This window comes from Scomber scombrus, chromosome 1 (assembly GCF_963691925.1).
Source record: "Scomber scombrus chromosome 1, fScoSco1.1, whole genome shotgun sequence".
NCBI classification, from domain to species: Eukaryota; Metazoa; Chordata; class Actinopteri; order Scombriformes; family Scombridae; genus Scomber; species Scomber scombrus.
Window position 1 is genome coordinate 27551100 of NC_084970.1, and position 27987 is coordinate 27579086.

The window sequence follows — 27987 nt, forward strand, 5'->3', positions numbered from 1 at the left end:
GCTAGAAATCAATGGCAATGGGAAATTAAGCCGTAGTCTTTGAATAAATTGAAGACGCTGGGGCACACAACAAAACAGCTTGGTGCAAAATGAGTAAACCTGGTCAGATTAAAATGTAAAGGATGTTTGTTAGGATGCACTCTGGAAATACTTTGAGTCCCAGGAACTCTATTTGTTTCTGTACACTGTCTGAGGGGAGATACTAAGGTGTTTGTAATGCTGGTGTGCTGGAATAAAATGATAACTAGTGCGTTCATCCAAAGGGGAAAGAGCTGAAAGGATCTAATGTTCTTTAAAGGAAGCATATTTGACAATATATATACCTTCCAAGACAGGGATTTCTTTTAGAGAGGAAGCTTAAGAAGACAGCGTTTTGTTATTGCAGGGAAGGGCTTGGTTGTTCCTCACCTGCATCACTTTGTAAAAAACAGAGAAGGTGTGTTTATGAAACAAACGGAGTGAGTGGCTGCAGTTTGACCAGGACGTGTCCGGCATCATCCAAGCAACAGCTAAAGGAGACGTTGACAGTCGTCTTAACACAATGACCACAATCATAGTCAGCTATGCCTCAGAGAGATTTGGACAGATGGAAAAGGGAAGCACCAAGACCACCTTGTACACCATGAACCGTAGGGCCACCAAAATACACCAACTGCGTCAAGAGCTCCGAACCCTCAAGAAGCAGTACAAGAAATCTACTGACGAGGAGAAGCAGGCATTGGCAGAACAGAAAAACATCCTGTGGAAGAAGTTGATGACCCTTCGCAGAGCAGAGTGGCACAGGAGGCGGGGAAAAGAGAGGGCTAGAAAGCGAGCAGCGTTCATTGCCAACCCCTTTGGCTTTACGAAGCGACTGCTTGGGGACAAGCGCAGCGGCCGTCTCGAGTGCTCTACAGAGGAAGTGAATCGCTTCCTCCAGGACTCCTTAAGCGACCCAATGAGGGAACAAGATCTGGATGCCAACAGATCCGTCATCAACCCCGCCCCCCCAACAACAAAGTTCAATCTGAGGGAGTTGAGCCTGAAGGAGGTGGAGGAGGTCATTAAGGCAGCTCGATCATCATCTACTCCAGGACCCAGTGGTGTACCCTACCTCGTCTACAAGCGCTGCCCAGAGCTTCTCCGGCACCTATGGAAGACCTTAAAGGTGATCTGGAGAAGAGGTAGAGTTGTTGACCAATGGAGGTGTGCGGAGGGAGTGTGGATCCCCAAAGAGGAGAACTCGAGAAACATCGACCAGTTCCAGACAATCTCACTGTTGAGTGTAGAAGGGAAGGTGTTTTTCAGCATCGTATCCAGAAGACTGACCGAGTATCTCCTCAAGAACAACTACATCGACCCCTCTGTCCAGAAGGGCGGAGTTCCTGGAGTCCCCGGCTGCTTGGAGCACACTGGTGTAGTTACGCAGCTCATCAGAGAGGCTCATGAAAACAGAGGAGACCTTGCAGTGTTGTGGTTGGATCTGGCCAACGCCTACGGGTCTATACCTCACAAGCTGGTCGAGCTCGCAATAGACGACCACCATGTTCCCAGTAAGATCAAGGACCTGATCCTGGATTACTACAATAATTTCAGGCTGAGGGTCACTTCTGTGTCAGAAACATCAGACTGGCATCGTTTGGGGAAAGGAACAATAACAGGCTGTACCATCTCTGTTGTTCTTTTCGCCCTTGCCATGAACATGGTGGTCAAGTCAGCCGAGGTGGAATGCAGAGGACCCCTGACCAAGTATGGTGTACGACAGCCCCCGATAAGAGCATACATGGACCTCACCATCACGACAACATCGGTCCCAGGGAGCAGGTGGATCCTACAAGGACTTGAGAAACTCATCACCTGGGCAAGGATGAGTTTTAAGCCCTCTAAGTCTAGGTCCATGGTGTTGAAAAAGGGTAAGGTGACTGACAAGTTCCGGTTTTCAATCTCAGGAACGGTCATACCATCCATCACAGAGCAGCCGGTAAAGAGTTTGGGGAAGCTCTTTGACTCAAGCCTGAAAGACACCGTCGCCATCCAGAAGTCCTCGCAACAGCTCGGCACTTGGCTCACCAAGGTTGACAAGTCTGGCCTACCTGGCAGATTTAAAGCCTGGATCTACCAGCATTCCATCCTGCCCCGAGTCCTGTGGCCACTCCTGATCTACGCAGTCCCCATGACAACCGTGGAGTCCCTTGAAAGGAAGATCAGTGGCTTTCTTCGGAAGTGGCTGGGTCTTCCACGCAGCCTCTCCAGCGCAGCACTGTATGGGACAAGTAACACACTGCAGCTACCATTCAGTGGCCTCACTGAAGAATTCAAGGTAGCACGCACAAGAGAAGCCCTACAGTACAGGGACTCCAGGGACTGCAAAGTGTCAACAGCCGGCATAGAGGTCAGGACAGGAAGGAAATGGAGGGCGGACAAGGCAGTGGAAGTTGCAGAATCACGCCTTAGACAAAAGGCACTGGTGGGCACCTTGGCGTCTGGTAGAGCAGGCTTGGGTTACTTCCCGAAGACCCAAGTTAGCAAGACCCAGGGCAAGGAGAGACACCATCTACTCCAGGAAGAGGTTCGAGCTGGTGTGGAGGAAGAGCGAGTGAGCAGAGTGGTAGGACTTCGGCAGCAGGGAGCCTGGACTAAGTGGGAAAGTGCGCTGCAGCGCAGGATCACCTGGTCAAACATCATGCAGGCAGATTTCCATCGGGTCCGGTTCCTGGTGCAAGCAGTCTATGATGCCCTGCCAAGCCCAGCAAACCTCCAGGTTTGGGGGAAGAGCGAGACACTTTCTTGCCTTCTCTGCTCTGGAAGAGGCTCCTTGGAACATCTCCTCAGCAGCTGCCCAAAGGCCCTGGCAGATGGCCGCTATCGTTGGCGCCATGACCAGGTGCTTAAGGCAGTTGCCGAAAGTGTAGCCTCAGCCATCAGCACCAGCAAGCACCATCAAGCTCCGAACAGGGCAATCCCCTTCGTGAAGGCTGGAGAGAAGCCCAACGCTCGTCCACAGACAACAACAGGCCTCCTCCACACAGCCTCTGACTGGCAGCTGCAGGTCGACCTGGGAAAGCAGCTGAAGTTCCCAGCACACATTGCAGCAACATCACTCCGGCCAGACATGATCATTACCTCCGAAGCTTCAAGACACCTGATCATGCTGGAACTTACAGTGCCCTGGGAAGAGCGCATAGAGGAAGCTAATGAGAGGAAACGCGCCAAGTACCAGGAACTAGTGGAGGAGTGCAGGGGCAGAGGCTGGAGAACTTTCTACGAGCCCATAGAGGTCGGCTGCAGAGGCTTTGCAGGACGTTCACTCTGCAAAGTCCTCTCTCGATTGGGCGTGACAGGAGCAGCCAAAAAGAGGGCCATTAAATCCGCAAGCGAAGCCGCAGAGAAAGCTACAAGGTGGCTTTGGATAAAGAGGGCTGATCCGTGGGTCGCTGCTGGGACGCAGGTTGGGGCTTGATCAACCCCGGCCGGGTCACCTGGGCGAGGGTGTATGTTGTGAGACCCGAAACACCTGCTGACCCCAGGTTACAACACTGATGATGCGTCCCAGCGCATCCAGGTGATGTTTCTTGCAAACATGAAAGACAAAATAACCTTTCTGGGGATTGTATTAGTATGATGGAGGTGTAAGCAGCTTGACATCTCTTCAAAAGCAGAACACAAATCTGAAAAAAGAAAAGCTCTTGTTTGATAAATATTGACATGGTATGTGCAACAGGTCAAAGATCCATCAGACAAGCAGGGAAGCATGGCTGTGATCTAAAAGTTTGAAATCAAATAATTAAAAAGCATGATAATTTGATTTGGTTGTTTCCATTGCTAATTTAAAAAATACTATAACCTACTGCAAGGCGTGATTAACAGGACTTTACCCACCCTCTAAAAGTCTGCACCATAATCAATAATTCATTTCAACCCTGGCAGTTTATTCAAATGAATTTGAAAAACAACACAAACAAAAAATGGGGAAGCCAGGAAGAGAGACATGAAGAGATAGGACAAGGGAGAGATGATTGAAGGACCAGAATAGGAATGAGCACAACCGAGAGACAGAAGAGAAAGAAAGAAAGAAAGAAAGAAAGAAAGAAAGAAAGAAAGAAAGAAAGAAAGAAAGAAAGAAAGAAAGAAAGAAAGAAAGAAAGAAAGAAAGAAAGAAAGAAAGAAAGAAAGAAAGTGAAAGTTAAAAGGCTGACAGCATGTTGAGTGAGACAGAAAGAGTTAGAGAGAGGTAAGCTCTGTTATTTCTCTGAGGACCTGTGTGAAGTAGCTCATACTAAGGCCTCTGGCACCACATCACTCCAACCAGCCTAATAGCGGTCCGAGGGGAGTGGAAAAGCCTTGTACAGACCCAAAGGATTTCTGCATAAAAACAGCACCAGAAACCACCAACCTTGTGTTGCATAACCAAGTCAAACTTCTATGATTTTCAGGATTTTGATAGGTTTAAGTGTTCCTATTAAGCCCACCAAATCCGCTTTAGAGACGTTTTTAATATATACTGCCCCAATTTAAGTGAGAACATTTGAGTTAAAATTGAAGTCTAATCTCTCATTTGAAGTGTGAATAATTCATTCAGTCTAATGTTTATATTGTTTAATTTGTCAAGACATGTCAAAAGTCCAGCATTGGCTTAATGGGTTGCTAACGTACCCTTTAAACCTCTTTAAACCTGTCTAATTCAAGTAAGATTCTTAAATATATCTTATTCAAAACAATAATCACTTATATTTTGATACCAAATTAGTAATTACCCAAAACAGGAGTAGAAATGTACACAATTGTTATCTTCTCAGTACCAAAATCACTAACATGTCACACATGTGCTTCGATAACTCAAAATTGACATATCTGATTGGCCAACAATAAAGAAGTGTCAATAAAAAAGTGTCATTTATGTAACAAACAGCTTAATTGGAAGGAACATACCACAGCAAAAAATGATGTGGAAGTTTTTTGATCTTTTGATTTTTTTTCTAGATTTGACTCACAAGTTGCAAGTGGGCTTACATGGTACGTGGGCTTAATTAAGATGTTTACCCTTTTTCTGCCCTGTAGTTTTCAAAGTGATACAGACATTATTTACAACATATGACTGGCATTATTACAAGGAATAAATAACAGAGTGGGAACTTGAGCTCTGTCCAACGACTCCAGATCTTTGGATGGTGGTTAGGGTGCATGGAGGACATTGGTCTTATGAAGGTGGTGAACTGAGAAAAAGTTAGTGGATACAGATTTGTGCAGAACATTTGTAGGATTTATTATTGTTAAATATGTTTTTTCTTCAGATAGTTTAAGGGCTTTTTATTATGTCAGAAATGAAGAAAAAACTACAAATTCACTGTGACTTCTTAGAGTTAATTTATTATCAGCCTTTGTAATTTCATGGCGACAGGAACCACAAGTCCTGCCAAAGTAATAGAAACATCTGATGTTTTCAGTCTTGTGTTTTTTTTCTGGAAATAACAGCAAAAGCCATCTTCTCAACTGTGATGTTAGTAATTGGGAAATCCTTCCGGCCTGATGACTCTGGTATGCCGGAGGGACCAAAGGTTGCCATCTGGAGGAAAAGGATGAGGTTGGCTTTGAGACAGTGGTAAAGGGGCTGGGGGGTACAAGTGTGTGTGTGTGTGTGGGGGGGGGGGGGGGGGGGGCATGAGGCAGAATGGCAAAGACATCACTCCAGTTACTCAATATTCATTACTGTCATCCCCCCACATTCAGACATCTGTGACCTGGGGGCTACTGGTCGCAAGCCAGGGTCTGTGGGTGCATGTATGCATGTGTGGCAGATTTCATGTGGTTTGATGAATAGCTGGGGTTGGGGATATCTGTCTGGATGATCAAGGGTGTCTAAGAGGAAGAGTGGAGGCGCCACTCTACAGCTCATGTGCACAGATGTAATCATGTGTGCACTGTAAGCTCATTTACAGAATGATGAACTAATACAACTTCATCACACCAGTAGCGCAATACAGAATTCAGCATGTTTGCCAGTCGGCATGAAGAACGGAAGAGAGGAGGGGTCTGACACTGGGCCAGGTTGAAGAGAGAAGAAAGTGAAAATTAGTGAGCATTTACGATTGCTGATTGTACACAGTGAAGAGGTTTCAGCTGGGCACGGGATCCCATCGTCTAAAATCTGGTGATCACATTTGTTTTCCTGGATGTTGAACCTAGCTACCTTTTTATGCAATTGAATAGGTGGAGTAAAAATTAAGTCTTATGTCTGCAAAGTCAAAATTTTGTAAGATTTCATTTTTTATATGTAATGTACCCTCTTGATTCTAAGCCAGACAGTTGAAGTTAACGGTTAATATTTAAGAAAGATAAAGAGTGTTTTCCCCCCAGTGCTAAATGTATGAAGAGTCTGCACTTTTAAACATTTCTCAGGAAGTCTTAAATAATCAGACTATACTTGAGAGTATTGTATATAAAAGTTTGGCATTGTGATAATTCATTGATAAAGGCATTGTGAAATGATAGCCAGGTGTTTGTAATACATGCCCTTTACGTCTCAGGGTCAGCTGAGGTCATCGATACAGCACATAGAGGATTCATGCTCTGTGCTTTATTGATCCCACTGAAAGTTCTGACTTCTGCCTCTGTCAGTATCTCATTATATTTCTATATAGTCAGCAAGGAAGCTCATTCCTCACCTGAAAAGCACACACACATAAACATACACATACACACACACACATACACACACACACACACACACACACACACACACACACACACACACACACACACACACACACACACACACAGAAGTGTAGTTTGGGAACGTGTACATAATATAAATCTAAACTCATTAGGCAGTATAAGCTTTACAGTATATACACCGTGTCTTCTTTTCAATAAGAAAGTGGATTTTTTTTTAAACATCTGATATGATACATAATTGAAATATCCAGGATTTATAGTCTGTTACACTGTTAAATGGCTTTTAAGAGTTACTTACTTTACTTACTTTAAGAGTTTTTTGGAATTTGTGTATATAAAAAAGCAAATACATATCTGAATTAAAGCCGCAAGCGGCGATGGCGGGCCCTCGTTCACCCATGCCACCGCGGGGCCTGAGGCATGGCGGGGCTGTGGAGTGAAGCAGAAAGTGAGAAAAAACCTGGAAGGAGGCCAAAAATGCAATGTTTCGTTCATCCAGTAGGGGGCAGTCACAGGTAGTTACACATATGGTCTGGTGTGGTCTGGTGTGTTCAGGGCGGCCACTCATCAGTCATGTGAAGTTTGGAGTGAATTGGACAAAGCATGAAGGAGTTATGAGAGGTTGATGGTTCATCCACCAGGGGGCAGTAGAGTGTAACAAAACACAAGCGGTTGCGTTCAGGGTGGGACAGTGATTACACATGTGAAGTTTTGTGGAAATCGCACAATGATGATGTAAAATATGGCACTTCCTGTTTCCACTAGGGGGCGACACGAGTGAGATCGCCTATGAGCGAATGGAGACGTTGAGGTCGGCACCCTGGACCTGTGTACCAATTTTCATGATGATACGAGTTCAATAAAGCCATCAAAAAGCCAAACGTATTTTCATGGCGAGGAATTGATGGTCGCCGCGTCGCCACACGGACGCCATTACTCGTAGCTTCACAGTCTTCATAATGTAGCTTCACCAACTGGTTCTGAATGAAGTTGATGGGGCAAAGTATGTAATTTTAATGAATCTTAGTTAACTTCCTGTTACCACCGGGGGGCGATATGAGTTACGTGGGAAGTTAATATATCAGGACGTTCAGGGCGGAGCCATCATCATGTCCAGCAAGTTTGAAGCTGATTGGATGAAGTATGTGGGCGTGAGAGCCACTCGTATGTACATGGCGAGCACGCCAAAGTTAGTTGAGCCCTGGCAGACACGCCCTTTGACCTACGGATGCGCAGAGCACAACTTAAGCTCAGCTAGGTCTGGAGATGTTGCGTACCTAATTTGAACTTGATCGGGCGAACGCTGTGGGAGGAGTTAATTTTAGGCGGGAAAAATCAAAACCAAAATGGCCGACTTCCTGTTGGGTTGAGGTCATGAGGTCAAGAGGCTTTTTTGCATAGGTGGGTATAATACATATGTGTACCGAATTTTGTGAGCATAGGACAAAGTTAGCAAAATTCCCTATGGGCATTTTTGGACTTTGTAGGGGGCGCTATTCCGCCATTCTGCGTCGACCATGTGCGACCAACCAAAAATATCGAATTTCGGATGAGGCCGGACGTCCGTGCAAAAGTATAAGCATTTTCGCATTTGGGAAAGGGGCGAAATTGGGGCACGAAATGTCGGAATAATAATAATAATAATAATAATAATAATAATAATAATAATAATAATAATAATAATAATAATAATAATAATAATAATAAACATTACAATTTCAATAGGGCTTTCGCCAGGCGACTTGCAGTCGCCGCTCGGGCCCTAATAATAATAAACATTACAATTTCAATAGGGCTTTCGCCAGGCGACTTGCAGTCGCCGCTCGGGCCCTAATAATAATAATAATAAACATTACAATTTCAATAGGGCTTTCGCCAGGCGACTTGCAGTCGCCGCTCGGGCCCTAATAATAATAATAAACATTACAATTTCAATAGGGCTTTCGCCAGGCGACTTGCAGTCGCCGCTCGGGCCCTAATAAACATTACAATTTCAATAGGGCTTTCGCCAGGCGACTTGCAGTCGCCGATCGGGCCCTAATAATAATAATAATAAACATTACAATTTCAATATAGCATTTTTCCCCGGGGGTCTTCCATACCACATGATTACTTGATTACTTGGTTACTTTGGGGTCACTTGCACTTTGGGGTCACTTGCACGTTGGGGCATGAACAAATTTCAAAAAGGCTTTCGCCAGGCGACTTGCAGTCGCCGCTCAGGCCCTAATAATAATAATAATAATAAACATTACAATTTCAATATAGCATTTTTCCCCGGGGGTCTTCCATACCACATGATTACTTGATTACTTGATTACTTTGGGGTCACTTGCACTTTGGGGTCACTTGCACGTTGGGGCATGAACGAATTTCAATAGGGCTTTCGCCAGGCGACTTGCAGTCGCCGCTCGGGCCCTAATTACAGCCAAATATGTCACATATACTTTTAATTTTCATGTTTTAGGCACTTGATGACAAACAGCCCCTGAGTTTGCGTGTATGCACACCAAGTGTTGGCCTGTTCTTACCAGCAAGACAAGTAAAATGACTGAATATGACTCCCATTAGAGGGATAAATAAAATTGTGTCCAACTGAATTACTGGTATTTCAAAACAGACAGGGCTGCTTTGAATTATCTCATACCCATACCGTATGTTATGCAGTACATTCAGAGAGCACTCGCTGGTAGATGTGATAAATTTTTGTTTATTTGAAATTCAATGAACTGTTTAAAATATTTTAAGAAGCAAAGCGCAGTTTGGAGTTCCCCAATGCATCTCTCTTGCACATTTTTGGACTGTGGGAGGAATCCCATGGCGAACAATTGGACAACATGTAATCTCCACTCTGAAGGAAATCAGCTGGCCAGGCTGGAGGACAGGGCCTTTCTTCTGGGAGGTCATGCTGCTGACTACTGAACAACTGTGCCACCCATGATGACAGCTCATCCTCTATTTGAGGGAGTGGAAAGATTTGACATTACGAAGATAGGAAGGATGACCTGTTGCTAAACCAAACAAGACCTGCACTCCCCTTTTCTACTTCTTTTTATTGCCTGCTTCCTTTGCTTCTGCCAAAAGGTGAATTCCTCACAAGAGAAATAGCTGTCCTCCAAAGTAGACACAAACATGCTTTTAGCATCCAAACAGCTAGTATTTCAAAATGATCATCTCATCCAAGTTCTTCTTTTATTGCAACTAATTCATTCTCTTTTCTCACTGGTTCCTGCTTATTGTGAATCTCTGATCCAGATAAGTGACCACTCAGTTTGTCTATAGTTCAGTTCAGTCTGTTTCTGACACCAAGGTCACTTTATTTTAGTCTTTCTGAAGCTTTATTTCATGCCTGCTGCCTGTGATCACATTGCCCTTTTCCATGGGCTGCTTCTCCAGCCGGCTCACATTTAGTCCCACAGTGTCTTAACCTTTTTCAGCTCAGATCCTGTCTTTGTCCTCCAAACAGGTGTGACCCTGACAGTGTCTTCCTTCCAGGATTGAACTTCCTTTTCATTCTCTATGATCTTTTCAGCCCTTTTCCTGGTCTTGATTTCAAACTCCCCTTGTTTGGCTCTTGGAGTGAGACAGTTTCTCTAACATCCTGTTTATGAGCAACTGTCTGCTCAACAAGACCTTTTTATTGAATATATTGTCTAATTTATACATTTCTTACCCTAGATCAGCCCCCTCGGAGCAGTATTGTCTGAGATTCTGGGGCTTACATTTTAATTTCATTTATTTTCTTGGCATCTCAAAAAGCAAACATACCTCACTGCTTTCACTGCTAGCAGATAGGTCTTGTTAGTTATTGATATATTGAATTAATGCAAATCATGGTTCATCCTTACAAGATTGGGTACACTAATTATTTTCAAATGTAATGCATAGTGTTATGAAGAGACAAGTTAGAGACATGAAATGAGATGTGCCCTGTTTTCGAAACCAAACTAGGGAAGTACCAAATAAAGTAGTGCAAACATTAACTTGAAATCCTATTAAATTAAATGGCTTTTCATACAAACTTTTCAGCATCTCATAACACAGTAAAATGAACAAAAGAAACAGTAAGCACTGCTATAAGACACTAATACATTTGTGTAAATATTGCTCATCTACAAGATTGTGTTTGTAAATCAGTGCAAACTGGGAAAGGCGGAACAATAATGGACTGCTGTTATCCATAATCAGTGTTTTGCCCCATATGCATACATACATTATACTTTCTTCAAGTTATGTTTGTGTGTGTGTGTGTGTGTGTGTGTGTGTGTGTGTGTGTGTGTTTGTGTGTGTGTGTGTGTGTGTGTGTGTGTGTGTGTGTGAGAGAGAGAGAGAGAGAGATAGAGAGAGAGAGAGAGAGAGAGTGAGAGAGAGAGAGAGAGAGAGAGAGAGAGAGAGAGAGAGAGAGAGAGAGAGAGAGAGAGAGAGAGAGAGAGAGAGAGAGAGAGTCAGGGAGGGTGCACATTAGAAATGTCTTTCTCTGCAAATGAAGGGGGAGGAAGTTAATTTAGTCAGAAGCTAATTAGTATGAATAAAAGATAGCTTGCAGTCCCTTAGGGTACCACACACTGTCAGACCTTCCCTCAGACCCTCTGCATGCCCCCCTCAGCCCCCCTCCCCACTTTTCGCTCAATTCAAATTCAGTTTTGACTACACAGAGTTATTATTGGCAAAGCAAACTCAGCACATTGGGTTTTACGGAAACTTATTACAACAGTGACATAGCGCCACTATTGTTATTGTTAGTCTAATAGTCAAAACTAACAGTAAATGTAATGAGCTATATATCCTAATAGTGCACTGTACTGTATCCACATAATCACATAAACTCAAGCAAATAATTTTATCTTAAAGAAAAATAAGTTATTTTTTCCACGAAAGAACTGAGTTTGTGCAAATGATTAAACACTTAAGTGGAAATTAGTTTTACATTTATTTAACTAAATCTTTTAATATGACTTAAAAGCTAATATCAATAATAAATAAACACCCACATGAGGGTGTTTAGAGGATGCAACAGTCATTGCATTTGAAGAGATGCAATTATTCTGCTATGATACCAGGCTGTGATTTAACTGGAAATCCCAAATGCAGTATGCTGTGGGGAAAGACTTCACTGTCACGCTAATCAATAGCTTTATTTACTTTCAACATAAATCACAGTATATTTAAGTATTTTAGGAATATTAAGCGTTGTCACTACAAACAGTAACTGAAAATCACCAAGCTAAAACATTAATCTATTAAACATTTCAGCCGTTGAACATAAAATCATTGCTCTCCAATCCAGGGCAGCAGTTTTATGTGAATGTTATGACTAAACAGACTACATAAACAGATATCAAGTTTCCATTCAGTTTTGCAGGTTGTGTTAAATTAGGAGGCTTCTTAAATCTCTCTGTCAAGTGTGTTCTTTCATCCAAAGGATCTGATGAAATCTCGCCGAGCCTCCCGTCTTTGCTTTAATACCAAGCGGGCCTCACAGTTTAGCCTTCCCAACTCCACCAATGCCAATCATGCTCACATAAAAGAGGGTAAAAGTAAGTGTTGGATTCCCTAAGTTATGTGATCACTGCAATAATATTTTAACTTTTTAGGCGGATTTTCTTCTTGTCAATGTAAGTAAATATTCCTAAATTGTGGAAAGAAGTGGCATCAATTAATTATAAATTGATGATGATAAATTCAACCAGCTGCTTGACTTGCTCTCTATTGTGTTTGCAGGTCTGTGTACTGCTGATGATGCAGAATATACAAAAAAAAACTGTCCATGTGACTTCATGTTTACAGCACTGGTTCATTTGTCATAAGTTAGAGTGACTAAATTACTACGTGAAAAGGCAACAATGAGTCTTTTTTCCTCCTTTTGTTTGACCCAAGGGAGCCAAACTACAGGTGTGAAACAGCCCAGTGTGTGTGTGTTGAAAAGTGATGAGCTGTTCTCAGCAATGAGCCCTTTATTGTTCATGTTGCCAGTCAGCAGGAACCCTCCACCAGCTCTCTCTCATCTCTTACTCAGTTTCTCCCCTCTCACACATACAGCCTCTGTATGTGAGGACAACATTCACAGCATATTTTACAAACTAAACAGAGAGATTACTGTCCCTTTGCAGTTGTTTAACTTCAAATTCCACTGACAATGAAACAGCAAACAAAAGCTAAATGCATTTAAGGGACATTAAATACAGCATGTTTTGTTTAACTATCCAGTATCTTTAAGTATCCAAAGTGTATACACGTATTTCAACTAGAATTAAAGCCGCAAGCGGTGATGGCGGGGCCTGAGGCATGGCGGGGCTGTGGCGTGAAGCAGAAAGTGAGAAAAAACCTGGAAGGAGGCCAAAAATGCAATGTTTCGTTCATCCAGTAGGGGGCAGTCACAGGTAGTTACACATATGGTCTGGTGTGGTCTGGTGTGTTCAGGGCGGCCACTCATCAGTCATGTGAAGTTTGGAGTGAATCGGACAAAGCAAGAGGGAGTTATGAGCATTTGATTGTTCATCCACCAGGGGGCAGTAATGGGATGCGTGCAGGTGTGTTCAGGGTCAGTCCCTTATCACACATGTGAAGTTTCGTGGAAATGGGACAAAGCATGAGGGAGTTATGAGCAGTTGATGGTTCATCCACCAGGGGGCAGTAATGGGATGCATGCAGGTGTGTTCAGGGTCAGTCCCTCATCACACATGTGAAGTTTCATGGAAATCGGACAATGTTGATGCAAAAAATGGCACTTCCTGTTTCCACTAGGGGGCGACATGAGCGACACCCCTATCAGATGGAAGAGGTCTCCACCCTGGACCTGTGTATCAATTTTCATGATGATACGTGTTCAATAAAGCCATCAAAAAGCCAGACGTATTTTCATGGCTAGGAATTGATGGTAGCCACGCCCCCACATGGACGCCATTACTCGTAGCTTCACAGTGTTCATAATGTAGCTTCACCAACTGGTTCTGCATGTTTTAGAAGTGGAATGAAGTTGATGGGGTTAACTATGTATTTTTCATGAATTTAAGTTCACTTCCTGTTACCACCGGGGGGCGCTATGAGTTACGTGGGAAGTTAATATATCGGGACGTTCAGGGCGGAGCCATCATCATGTCCAGCAAGTTTGAAGCTGATTGGATGAAGTATGTGGGCGTGAGAGCCACTCGTATGTACATGGCGAGCACGCCAAAGTTAGTTGAGCCCTGGCAGACACGCCCTTTGACCTACGGATGCGCAGAGCACAACTTAAGCTCAGCTAGGTCTGGAGATGTTGCGTACCTAATTTGAACTTGATCGGGCGAACGCTGTGGGAGGAGTTAATTTTAGGCGGGAAAAATCAAAACCAAAATGGCCGACTTCCTGTTGGGTTGAGGTCATGAGGTCAAGAGGCTTTTTTGCATATGTGGGTATAATACATATGTGTACCGAATTTTGTGAGCATAGGACAAAGTTTGCAAAATTCCCTATGGGCATTTTTGGACTTTGTAGGGGGCGCTATTCCGCCATTCTGCGTCGACCATGTGCGACCACCCAAAAATATCGAATTTCGGATGAGGCCGGACGTCCGTGCAAAAGTATAAGCATTTTCGCATTTGGGAAAGGGGCGAAATTGGGGCACGAAATGTCGGAAGAATAATAATGATAATAATAAACATTACAATTTCAATAGGGCTTTCGCCAGGCGACTTGCAGTCGCCGCTCGGGCACTAAATATCAGTCATTCCAGTAAAGTCAACTTTTGTTTATATAGTTCAATATCACAAATCCCAGGGGGCTTTACAATCTGTACAGCATAGAACATCCACTATACTTAGACCCTCAGAGGAAAACTGTCTGAAAAACAAACAATATGACAAAAAAATGGAGAAACACTCAGAAGGGAGAAACAGAAGAGGGATCCCTCTTCCTTGATGTACAGACATACAATAGATATTGTGTTTACATGTTTACACAACTGACTAAGACAGCAAAATTACAGTAAAAAATGTATAGATCACAATGATAACATAAAAGAATATATCAGGAGGACATCAAGCAATTTCCAGATGTTGCCAAGCAGTGACACAAACTTCTCTCACAATGGGGACCTGGTAAGGGTACACACTGCGCATGCACACAGAGGAAAACTCATGTCACACCATTCACATACACAGAGGAAGGTGAGACAAGGAAGGGACAAGAGGTCAGTCTGAATCCCCTGAAAGATGAAGATCCAGGTGCAAAACTTTGGAAAGGGCATTACATACATCACATCATTGTCAGTTTCATACAATGTCATCTATGTTGAGTCTCCATCATTAAACAAATCCTGTCCATTCAGATTCTCTCAGACAACTGACAACTTTTACAGTTTTTGCATACACTGTGAACTGTGTTCAACTATCTGGAAACAACGCCCAAAATAACATCAAAGCTAATGAATTAAGCAATTTGAAGGCATTATTTAGTAGTTCAAGGGCACAATTATTAATTCAAGGGACCAAATTAAGTAATTGGATATGAATTATTAATTCAATTGACTAATTTGTGGTTGCAAATTATTCATTAGAGGGTACAAAAGTTTGTGCACAAGAATTATTTGAAAAAAAACCCCCACTTTTGATACTCGCTGGTCTCTAAAATATAACTATAAACTATAGGTAAAGTTTTCACTCTGCAGCACTCTCTGGCCTGACCCAATTTGGCATCAAGCAATCCTTGTAAGAGAGTGACAAAGGATGACAAAGGATGCACTGATATGACATACGTAACAATACAAATCTAATAAATCAATGTCATGCAGTTATCATAAAGCAGCACTCGTTTTATATCTATGTCAAGTATTGCTATCACATTTTGAGTTGAACCATATAGAAAAAAACTATCACTTCATTATTTGGTATCAGTAATACAGCCAGGCACATAAAGTCAGACATATGAATGCTGATTACAGATCTGTATCACCAGGGGGTTCATGCCAACGGACTTGGAGTTTTATGACCCTAATTACAGCCATGTAGCTCCGGGAGGGTAATGTTCCCTAGCGTAGGGAAGCAACAGCAGATGTGTGGTGTTTCTCTGTCGTATCTCATGTCTTATAAGATGATCTGTGTGATAGATGTGATTTATCTGTAGCATGGGGGGAAGAACACTTCTCCCCTCTGACATTCACACCCACCAAACTTGTACTAAACATGCACACCACCACATGCGAGCTCCGCCGTCTGTTCACAATTCCCAGCTCTGACATTTTGCTTCCACAGTTTCGCATTTTCGGAACTCTGCGGAGATAATTCTCGCCCTCTCCCCCTCACGCTTTTTCTCCATCCCAGCAGGGACACCACAAGGTGACAGCATCCATCACCCGTCAACCATCACATATCATCTGCTGACTGGTGTCTCAGAACAAGGAGTCTTAAATAAAAGTCACATTCATTTCCAGGAATTGGATTTGAAACTTTGGTGTGTGTATGTGTATCTGTGTCTCTGGGAATTGGCCTATCACACTAATAAGTATGTTTTCAAGAGATACCATCTTTAATATATGCAGGCATGCATGCACACACATGCATATACACACATTCACAACTGCAATCCCTACTGTCCTTGTCACCTAGCTGTCAGTTGTGCCAATGCTTGACCTCCATGTCTGTTTGCATACGTTGCTCTTTTGCTTCATTTGCATGATCAATACAGCCACATAATGGCTTTCTGCATATAGAGAGGATAATGGCTTTCTGCTTATAGAGGATGAGTGTGTAGTGAAAATGTGCGGTCAAAGAGTGCATTAGGAAGCAACAGGAGAAGATTTGTTAAAACGCTATTACAGTTCTAGCCTCAAATACATAAATATATACTTGACACACTGATATAATCACTTTGTCTTTTGTCACAAAAATTAGTATAATTAAATCTTTGAAATGTCACCAAAATATTATCTTTCAGTGCTGCTGACAAGGAGGGAACAGGACAACTGGCCTGTCGAATTTCTGTCTGTCAAATGCCTTTGGCTAAGGAGTCGGCTTTCTGTGAGAGAATTATTGTGTTTTGTCTTTCTTAGGCGAGCTGCCCAGTTGAGACAACAACCTTCTGACAGGCAGAATGTAGCAGAGAAAGACAAATTCCTGCTTTCAGTCAGGAGCAGATAAACAACTGGACACTATAGTCAGAAACTGCATGTGAAAGAGGAGGAGAGAAGTGGAGAATGAGCACCAGATACAAACATCATAGAGTGAAGCTGAAGACAGAGAGAGAAAACATATGGAGGCTTAATTGGCCCCTTCAGAGTCAGAGATGAACCATCTCTAACCCTGTGCGTCTGAGGCAGGAGAGAAATATATAATGTCCCCAATAAGAAAGGTGATATAGAAGCATGCCTGGTTGTACCACTTTGCACATTCACTAAGCAATCCACAAAGACAACTGTAGTTACCTATGTTTTCTCTCCTTCGATGGTATCCATCCATTTAATACATTGTCCTTCAGTTAATTGTTCTAAAAAATTCTGCTGCAAACCCATCACCTTTTATCGCCCCATTTCTTTGATTTAAAGTATTTCCAGTGAGAACTATTTACAACTGTTTGGTGGACTATCCAGATTAGACATCTGGGACATGCTTTCTATAAAGAAATGTTGCTGTTGAATATTTAAATGTAATTTTTCAATGCTGCAAGCACCACAAACAAATTTTTATTGGCCTCCATTCTACTGGGGTGGAGGCAGAAAGTCTCTCAAAAGCTGGGCAAATAAAACCAAAACTATCTGCAAAGCTAAATACTACTAGGGTAGAAAAAATTTTGAGTATACCCTTTAAAACCACACACATGGGTTTGATAAAAAATAGCTCCTATTCACTTTCAGGATGCAGATTCAAATGCATATAAGTGGTTGTTCTGCAGTTTAATTTCTGACAACATTTGTTTACAATTTATAGTTTCATTTAGCAGATGCTTTTATCCAAAGTGATGTGTACAATGTCCTTGGTATAGGAGCTGCAGAACGACACATTTAAGAATTTTCTCATCTGACTGCACTGATCTATCGGCAATACAACATTGCCTTGTCAAAAATAAAATCGTTTTCTAATCTTACATAACTTAATGTTTTAGGTTTGTGTTTAGGCACAAAAACAACTTGGATAGTTTAAGGGAAAGATGATGGTTTGGGTTAAAATGTACATGGTTATGGCTGGGGAACGGTTGTTGTCATGGTTACAATAATGGCCACTTGGTTCAGGATAAAGCTGGCCATTGGCAGACTTCTACCAGCCCCAGAGGTAGAAGCAGTAGGATTTCACTTCTTTTTCTCCCTGTTCTTTACTCAAAATGTCAGCATCTCAAATATAATCATGTTTGAGCTGAAATCCAACCAGAAATATTTAAGTGGACAACGCAAACAACCCATAGATCAATTTTAGCAACATCATTACTGACAAAGACAACAGAACAGACTGCAGTTTGTGGACAATCTGACATCAGTTCAATGGGGAAGTAGAGGTAACACTGCAAACAGCGCCTTCAGGGCAGGCTGACGACTGGGCCTTTGACTTTCAAGGAAAATACATTCACCCCATGTTCTGAACTTTGACCATTTTTAACATTATAACAGGGCATGAATGACAGAAAGTCACCAAAGGCAAGTTATATCCTCTTTAAAGTCTCATGTTTTGTGAATTCTTCCATTAACCCCCTCCCACTGAGGACTTTGTGGCTCTCAAATAAGACCCCACTACTTCCTTCTATACTTTCAACAGACAAGCGTCACAACTACTGCAGCCGTTAGAAGGCCTCGCAGTTGAAGGTAAACAAACTTTTTTGTTGGCATTTGCTGAAACGACTCTTGTTTTTGGGTTGTTTTTTTTTAAGGACAGTCTCCATTTCTGCATGTGTATTATTTTTGTGGGTAACATAAACACCTGTGAGGTACAATATGATAAGAAAAAATGTCTATACACTATTAGATATTTTGCACTAGTGCATGTGTTTATGTGGCTGTTCATGTGTGGGGGCCCTTTACTGTGTGTTTTATGTGTGTTTGTGAGAGACTCACTGTATCAGCTGGAAGGCCACTGCTGCCTCATCACCAGGCTTGCAGATGGGGAGCTACCCAGAGGGATCACCTGCTCTTTAAAAACCTTCAACCGCAAAATCTCTGCCAGCGGAATAAAAACACATACATTTTCTGATTAGAGAAGAAGGCAAATTGAACACGGGATGAAATTGAGAAAGGAAGCCAGAGAAGAGATGGCGAGGAGGAGAGCTCTGCACTGGTATTCCCAGGTGCATTAAAATGTGGAGATGGAGAGAAGATTAAAATACAAATTTGACATTCCACTGTCCTCTTTTCTACTAGAACGCCTACTGAGGGAAACAACATCACATAGCTATTTAAAAACATACCAAATGCTTTTACATTGAAGTAACCAGAAAGAGTACACAGCATGTTTTTTTTAAATGTTTTATTTCATAGTAAATCAATTGCAATGTTGTTGGCAGCCCTGGGAGATTTAGAAAAATCTGCTTTGCTCTCTCTTCTGTTTGATGTGTTGTATTTTAGACCTTTTCACTGTAGGGAGTTGCCTAAATAAAATTGAATAATTATTTTCTGTCAGACTCTACCTGTTCCTCTCATCCTGTACTGGCATTCCTACAGCCTGTTAGCCATCAGAGGCTGTGAGGACTCAGCTGAGTTAGACATGAATAGCCTTCACCTCCTGTCCCATATTATGGTTCTTCTCAAATTCACTGGAGAATGATGTGAATATTCTCAACAGCATGCTAAATATAACTGTCATTGTTCTTCTAATAAGTACTCAGATAGAAAGAATAAGCGGGTTGAGAAATGGGGATGGTGACGGTGGTGGTGGGAGGAGGACCTTTTTTTTTTTTTTGAAGGGATTTGAAAGTTTTTATAAAGTTACTTGTTTTAAAAGTGTTCATTATAGGTAACACAATTCAAGAGCTCTCATTTCAGATTGTTGCTGCAGGTTTTGAACACTAATTGCCATTCGAAAGGCCTTTTTCACAAAACAAAATCTGCTAACAGATCTAAAAGAAATACCATTTAGAGTGTAGGATGGATTCAAATCCTGAAAAAAAAGCAAAGTGCAGAGAATATCAGGAAAAATCATGTACTCATTGAAAATTCAAAACTACCTAGGGAACACTTTCACCAGAGCTTATCTTTATGTAGAAATATATATATTATTATTATTTCATTTACAAGCTCCATGTGACAGTTCTGAATGCAGCTACAGACAGATACAGCTGTTACAGATAGTTTAACTTTAGCTTGCTTGATGTAACCAGTCGTACAGTCAGGTACTGTCAGAATACACATATAGCATCTGTCCACCCCCACTTCACTTGTCAGTCAGTGACACAGTCCCTTAAAGCTCCTAGATCATGGTGGCTTCCAGTAGGCTCTCAAAGCCACAGCTGTGAATCCCCGGTGGCTTTTGTCAAAGCAACCAGCTGCTGACATCTAGCCAATAATCTGCATACATTAATATCCTCATTATGGTTATACTGTACTCCCCCTGCTAGAGAAGACCTGTGATTAAATTACACATCCAGACATAGATCACTGTCATCCATCTTCGTGAAACCCTGTTAGAGGGGAGCTAGTCTCAGTGTGCGGTTTCTCACTGTCTGTGTCCCAGCATGATGGAAACCCTCCAATCAAATCAGTTCACATCAACACAAATTAGCATTCTTTTTTTTTTTTTTTAAACCCACCCGACTAGGGTGCTTGCCTCGAGCTTCCAAACATGACATATTCCACTATTTAGCAGTAGCTCCTTGGTAAAGAACAAGCACAATTGCTTACTGCACACAAGAGTTAAACTCAGAAATAATTACCCAAGTCAATGGGTGCCACTATCTCTGTGATTGGTTGAGTGCTCAGGCGAAAGCTATTATGTATTTCTTTCTATTTTTTTTTCTCAGGATTTCAATTAAAAACTGTGTGAAATGGTGGGCCTATCTTTAAATGATAGAACCCCAGAAATCCCTTCTCGAGGGAGGACCTATTGTAGTGTCCTCATCAACACTCCAATTAGAGCTTGCCTATAATCTTTTATGATAAAAAAGGGTATTACCACAAAAGCACCTTATCCTCCTCTCCCTAAAATAACTCTTTGGCTTTTCACCCCATAATTTCATTTCAGGAAGATAGTCATTCATCAATTAGAATGGCAATTTTCATTAATGATGCTTGGTCTCACTGAATATTGAATAAATTGTCCATTCATTTGGATCTCATGCTTTTAGTTCAGTAATATCTAATGAATATAGTGTGAGATATGAATGCAAACACTGGAATTTCTGTGTGGAAATGCAAAGGCAATTGAGAAAGGGAGAATCACAGAGAGAAAAAGATCCTTCATATTGCAGCTAATATAGTCATACTGTGATTAGCTTAGCAAGGCTAAGTCTAACAAATCATCCCTGTTATACCCAGTGTTTTCATGATGGCCCTAAATGGGCTTCCTCTAATACGCTTCCTTGAACTCAAAAAGTATATTAAAGATGTATTACAGTTCAGCAATTATTGCATTAATTAAAACTCTCAAGACTTGTATGTTTTATCCCAATTACTGAAGTGGATAAAGAAAGCAGTTGTTTCTTAAAAAGCTGAATTTATGTCATAAGTCATTTGTGATAAGAACTAATTTAATTACATACTAATGCAAAACACTGAGCACATCATAATCATATTCTTCAACTCATATAATGTTCTGTGCCAGTGGTATCAAGTAATGCTTGATCTTTTTGTGGAAAATATGTGATATTTTCACCATTTTCATGAAATAATTCAGTCTTTTGGAGTTAAATTAAAAGAGAAATGGGGTGTAAGAAAAAAGATAAACTGTGGGCTTGCCTCTGGAAATGCCTCCAGAAATGATAAAAAGGAATATAAAGTATTTGGTCTGACACCTTGAGGAAGCATACTGAGAGTCATCATGACTTCAGGTATGACTTTTAAAAAAAAAAGTATTAATTATATATGATTCAGAACAAAGTGGGAAGACATTTATAAGTTATTAAGATATTATATACATCTTAAACTACACATTTTAAAAGAATATGCTGTCATTTTTCTGTTTTGGTGGACGCAAATCAATACAGAGTGCCACATCACAGTGAAAGAAGCCAAACAATTTGAGGAGACAATGTCACAGAAGCTGCATGAGTCATGTCGCTGGTGACTCTTTTAATAAACTGAAATACTTCAGGATTAATGAAAGACAGTTGCCACCTCATGCACAGAAGATGTCCTCATTCGCATACACACCACACCAAGGGATGTGTGTTATCAGTCGTGACACATGCAGCTTATTTGTTTGTCTCCAGTAATGTGCTGCACAACACTCTATTCATCAGTCCTGATTTTCCCCACGGCAAGCAGGATTGTGTGCATGTGTGAGTTGTGTGTGTTTATGTGTGTCCTGCTGAGGCACCAGCCTGGGTGTTTATTGGTCCCTCAGAGCAAAGGTTCCCAGCCTCATTTGAAGCAGTTTCACTGCACTTTCTGGGCTGTCTTTACCGCAGCCTGTGATTTCCTGAACCAGACTCACATGCTGCCCACAAAGCAAAGTTATTCTCCTCACACAAATCTGCCGGCGGGTAATGACAGGCTTATCATTTTCTGACTCACTTGGACAGTCTGTGGTTTTTATTTTGAAATCTGATTTTACACATTGTTGTTTATTGATGCATTAATTTTAAAATAGTGTTAGTTCAGCATCAGTTTTTCTTGATAACACTCTTCTTCTTTACGATGGTCACAAGCTGCATTTGACTTGAATCCAGATGACAAAATCTGATTTCAAAGTCCAATACTGCCTAGTGTTTTTTGAAAGCCTGATAGAAATATGAGCAAAATTCAATTTTCACACCTGTCACTTAATCCGCCCTGGTGTGATCAGATGATAAATGTTGCATTAAGACAGGCGCTGCCACAGCCCCTGACCTCTGTGACACATCACAAACTCAACCACACATCTATCCATCACCTCCAAAGGGAGAAAACCTTCCCCTCCCTGTTTCTCTTTCCCTGTGGCTGTGATGGAAGCAGGACAGCAAGGAGAGCCTGGAGTGGAGGCAGCTTTGGGCTCAAGATGTGCTAATGGGGAGATAGTACATTCTCCCACACATCCATTCCCTGTGCTGTCAAGGAGCATTATAGTGGAACGCTGACGATGGGAACCTTGGTTTCTCCCCACCCCGACACCTGCTGCTCCTCCATCTGCTGCAGCCAAACAACCTCCTGCTTCTCCTGTTTACCCCCATATAACAAATCCATACATACATACATATATCCTTACGTTTCCATGGGGGGGGGGGGGGGGGGTTACAAAGACCATGTTTTTTTCTGGAGAGTGGCAGCCTGGAAGAGTGCCAGAAAGCTGATATTGTTAGCATGAAATCCTTCACCCACTACTGCAAACTTTTAAAGGCTCGGCTGCAGCTGGATGAGGGTACTCATACTAAAAGAATGACACACTGAAAATACAAGCAGTGAATTGCAAAGTCCAGCTCAGTCAGGCTACACATTTATGCTGAGGAACAGTTGATTAGCACATGAGTTGGCCCTCAGGTACAAAAAAAAGAAAACCCTGAAATGTCACCAAGCCAGATACTTGTCAGCTACAACATTTGCATCACTGCTTCTATCTGAGGCAAATGAGGAGGAGAAGGAGACCAGCGGTGCTTTTCATTATGCTAACTATGCTTCCTGTATCCTCTCTCTTCCATCCTCCAGCCGTGACCCGGAAATTCACCTTCCTCCGTCATCATGGAGGATCTTCCAATCCTTTACATGTATCTGGGAGAGTGAGGTATACGAAAAGTGAGGAGAGAGGAGTCTCATGGACAAGCTTAGCATGAGGAACCACAGGTGTATCCTACTTTGATCCAATGTGTTTACTGATAGTAAGTTCAGGAAAAGTACTTGTGGAACAGGAATGAAAGCACCAACAGCATGCTGATCATATTTATTCATAAAATAATAAAATATTAAATCACAAATCAATCAATCATAAAAACATTTTGTAACTATTTTTCTTCATAAGGCAAAGGCTTATCCTTTTTTTTTCTTTTCCAGATCAATAAATGTATCTTTATCTTTATCTTTATTTCAAGTATGTTTCAGCTCCTTCAGGAAAATATGATGCTGCATAGCTGTGTGTCTCCTATATGAAATCATCCTGAGCATGAATGGGATGTTGGATTTTCACAAAATGAGCAACCAATATTTTGCTTGAAGATATTCTGTTGGTTACAGCTCCTTTTATTGTTCTTTTTTTCATTGGTTATGTTCTGTCAGTAATTACCGGATTTAAATTGTATATGTATGTCTTATTCTGTGACAGCCAGGCGCCGCCATAGATCAAATAATAAAAACTAGAGCATTTATCAGGTGTTGTCCTTTCCACCTATCACTATGTACAAATTATTATATAACAGTAAAGTGTTAATTAATTTACTGTTACTTAATCATTTTCTACATGATAATATCTGAATTCTACATATTTGACATCTCCTCAAAATGACAGTGGAGTGAATTAAGTTCCTCACATCTCTCTCTCTCTTATGCTCGCTGGGAGGAGCTAAGAGAGAGTAAGAAAAAAGCACCCTGGGTCAGCAGATAAGTTTGTGCGTCAGCAGAGAGGAGGGTGCTACCTCATTCAGATAAAAATATATCATTGAAATGGTTTCTTTAAAGAACTAAAAAAAAGCATGTCTAACACAGGGGAAATAACAAGAATAGCATTTGCACTATTGAAACACAAAAATATGCACATTTGACAAAAAACTAAACAAAAAAACCCCACTTCTGGTACCCACAGTTTGTGATTGAGTAGCCTGGAGGACTGAAGAGAACAAATAGCATTGTTTATGTGTTTGCCTGTAGCATCTGCTCCAAAAACAGTTGGGGTCTTGCTCCTCTGGTATTGTAGAACATCAGGTGCAATCTTTGCTTTTTAGTATATTTTGGTAAGACCAATGTGAATCTACATCTTGTCCAAGTGCATTGACTCAGTGAAAAATGTTCTGTTTAATGGGTCTAAGAATCTTTAAGTTTCTTACAGTGTTGTTTAAAGTGCCTTATGAGGCTGCATGACTTCAAACATGTTCTCCAAATTAAACCACAAAATGTTTAGTTTGACCATGCACTCCAGTATTTTCTGATTAAATGCCCCTATCAGTTAGTTACAATTTACTGTTGAAAAATAAATATGTTTCACGATGTGACAAGGCTGTAGTTAAGGTTTAGGTTTAGTGAAAAATCTTAGTTTGGGTTATGATGAGTATTTTGTTAAGGTTGGGGAACATTTTGGATTAAAATTATTTCATTAATGTTAAAGGACAATCATATTCATTATAAAAATAAAAAACAAAACTACAACATTGACTTGTGGGTGGGGAATGGAAAACAAACAACTGTCTCCTGTTATAATTTAGTTAACCCATGCAACTTAAACTCCTCCCTATGTGGATTTGCCACTCTCCTATTTTGTGTTTCTCTAAGTTGAATATAATACACACATAATATCAACTCTAATGACTGAGATGGGGAGAATTGTTTATAATGACTTCAGGTGTTTTTGCATTTTGCACAAAATCAACAACATGACATGGGGTTACTCATTTCACCTCAGAGCAAGCTTTAATTTTTCTCATTAATAATTCACACTGAAACAACACTTTCAAACATGCCAGTTTATGATCAAAACAGTCCCAATTCATTATTAAAAAACTTCGGTCTAAGTGTGATTAAACATTTATATCAACCCAGTGAAGAAAAATGCTGTTGTTGTTAATTCTGCATGTCACATTCACCGTCTCAGGCATAATACTACATCATGTTATATGCTAGTTTCAGTAACTCAGTTTTATCACAGCGGAACAGTTAACACTGATATATTTAGTGTTCTAACAAAGAGAAGTGCTTATGGTGGTGAAAGTGTTGGCAGATTGTTGAGTTTTTTGTTTAGTCTTAGTGTCATTTGAGACATTTTTCTGGTAGAGGAAAATAAGTCTGGTTTGTTGGCATAAGGTCTGGCTGAGGTCACCTCTCCTGACAGGATCTGTCTTAACTCCTGCTATGTGGTTTTTGGAGAAACAGTTCAGCTGGTGCTGTTAGTCTCAGTGGTTCATGGGTAAAGCTACCTTGGGTTGTTACACATTGCTGAAACACACACACACACGCACACACACACACACACACACACACACACACACACACACACACACACACACACACACACACACACACACACACACACACACACACACAAATATGCACAAGCCTCACAGCAGTGACAGGCTGCAATGCCCTCGGTTTGACCTGGGAGTATTGCCGCCATGCAAAGGGTGTCTGACAGCCTCACTGAGCTCCCTTGTATCACGGCTGGATCACTTAGTGACACACATCCAACTGCATGTACAGATATACACAGGCACATGCTGTCATATTCAGTTCTCTTACAAAGAAGTCGGGCCATGCTTGCAACTCTGTGAGGCTCCAGGCACAGTGGTGCTTTGAGTTTAATGCTAACGTCAGCCTGCTAAGATGCTCATCATAATAATTTTAACATGCTGATGTCTATCATTCACCATGTGCACCATCTTAGTTTATCTCCCTATTATTTTCTAATGAACACCAATTAAAGTTAAAGCTCATGGTAATGTCATGGTCGTTAACCAATTGAACAAATTGAAATTTTGACCTTTTGATGGCACTTTTGAAGTTACAGGATCACTAAAGATATTATAATTCTCCTTGTGGTGACTACAAATGCCTGTATGTAATTTCACGGCAGTCCATCAAATAGATGTCAAGACAGAATCTGAACAAAAAAATATCAACCTGTTTGTGGTGCTGGAAGGGAAACCAGAATAACTTAAAGGATTGGTTCACAATTGTTTTCAAATCTGACCTAAAACAATACTCAGGTGCCCAAAATGAACATTGAAACAGGTTTTTCTAGCTGTGGTTCATACTGACCATTAGATAATCCTTACAATGTAAGTGATGGGGGAGAAAATCTACAGTTCTCATTTTTTAACAAAAAATGTATTTAGAAGGTTATCTGAAGATGATAGGAGGCTTCTGCTAAATCCAATTTCTGTGTCACAAGGAACAGTGCTTTCCTGTTCAACTCCCTTTACTGTTCTCCATCCACATGTTGCCACTGGTCAAGTTATCCACAAATAAAATATTTCTTTACATTTTTAACACAACACAATTTATAATAGACTGTCTTGCAGAGATGCTGTCCTGGATATCCAGTAACTTCTTAATGCTGAACAATAAAAAAAATAATAAAAATGGAAGTGATGGTATTGGGACACAAAGTACACAGGGAGTGTGTCAGCCAGACTTAAGTTTTCCAAGGTTAGCAATGCACCATTCGGACCGGAAGTTTTCTAAACATTTTGGCAATGTCACTAAATCAACATCGGCCAAATCAAGAGTATTGCCAAAATTAGATCATTTCTTTTATTCAGTGATGCACAAACTCTCATTCATGCTATTGTCTCCAGCCATGTAAATTACTGTAACTCATTATTTGCCAGACTGCCCCAGAAATCCATCAACCACCTCCAACTTGTACAAAATACTACAGCTAGGGTATTTACAAAGAACTTGAAAATATAAGCACATTTCCACTATTCTTGCCTCACCGCACTGGTTACCAGTTTTGTTCACAATTGATTTAAAAGTGTTTTTGCTTGTTTTTAAATCACTGAGCCGCCATGTCCCATCTTATATTATCGACCTTCCCATCCCTTACACCCCTGCTCATACTCTCAGATCTGCAAACCAGCTGTTGCTCTTGGTCCCCAGGGCAAGGCTGGAAAAAGAGGGTAGTGTATTTGCTGTAAGGGCTCCAAAACTGTGGAACAACCTTCTATTGAGAATCAAACAAGCTACATCAGTGTCCTCTCTTAAAACTCATTTTTATAAAATGGTTTTTAATTTCAGTTTTTCTTTTTGTTTTATACTTTTATTCATTTATTTATTTATTAAGAAATGTATTTTATTGTCTTATTCCTGTATTTCTGTGTATGATTGCTTTGAACTTATTCTAATGTGTAAGTATGATGGTGATTCACTTCTTACCGGGGTACATCGCCACGGTAACTTTTGGTGAACAACTATCTTGGTCCGGAGCAGGTTACCTTCAGAGGATCAGCTCACGACCTGTCAACACTCCAACCACTGACCAATTAGATCACTGGAAAAAAGGCGTAATCATTCCTACAGGATCCTGACATTGACAAAAGTCCTGAGTTTACAATAAGTAAATAAGTAAATTAAAAAAATAGCAATTTATATTTTCATAGGTTAGTAGAAAGATT

The 27987-nt window shown here is 41.1% G+C and overlaps 2 protein-coding genes across 2 annotated transcripts in view; both read left to right on the top strand.

The window, feature by feature from the left end:
• Positions 1-27987, top strand: part of lysmd2 (LysM, putative peptidoglycan-binding, domain containing 2) — a 391867-nt gene that overhangs the window by 172823 nt on the left and 191057 nt on the right. The gene's annotated exons all lie outside the window — the stretch shown is intronic.
• On the top strand, positions 477-3439 carry LOC133980236 (uncharacterized). The gene has a single exon (XM_062418899.1). It carries the CDS (start codon positions 542-544, stop codon positions 3437-3439), a length of 2898 nt encoding a protein of 965 aa, XP_062274883.1. The 5' UTR covers positions 477-541.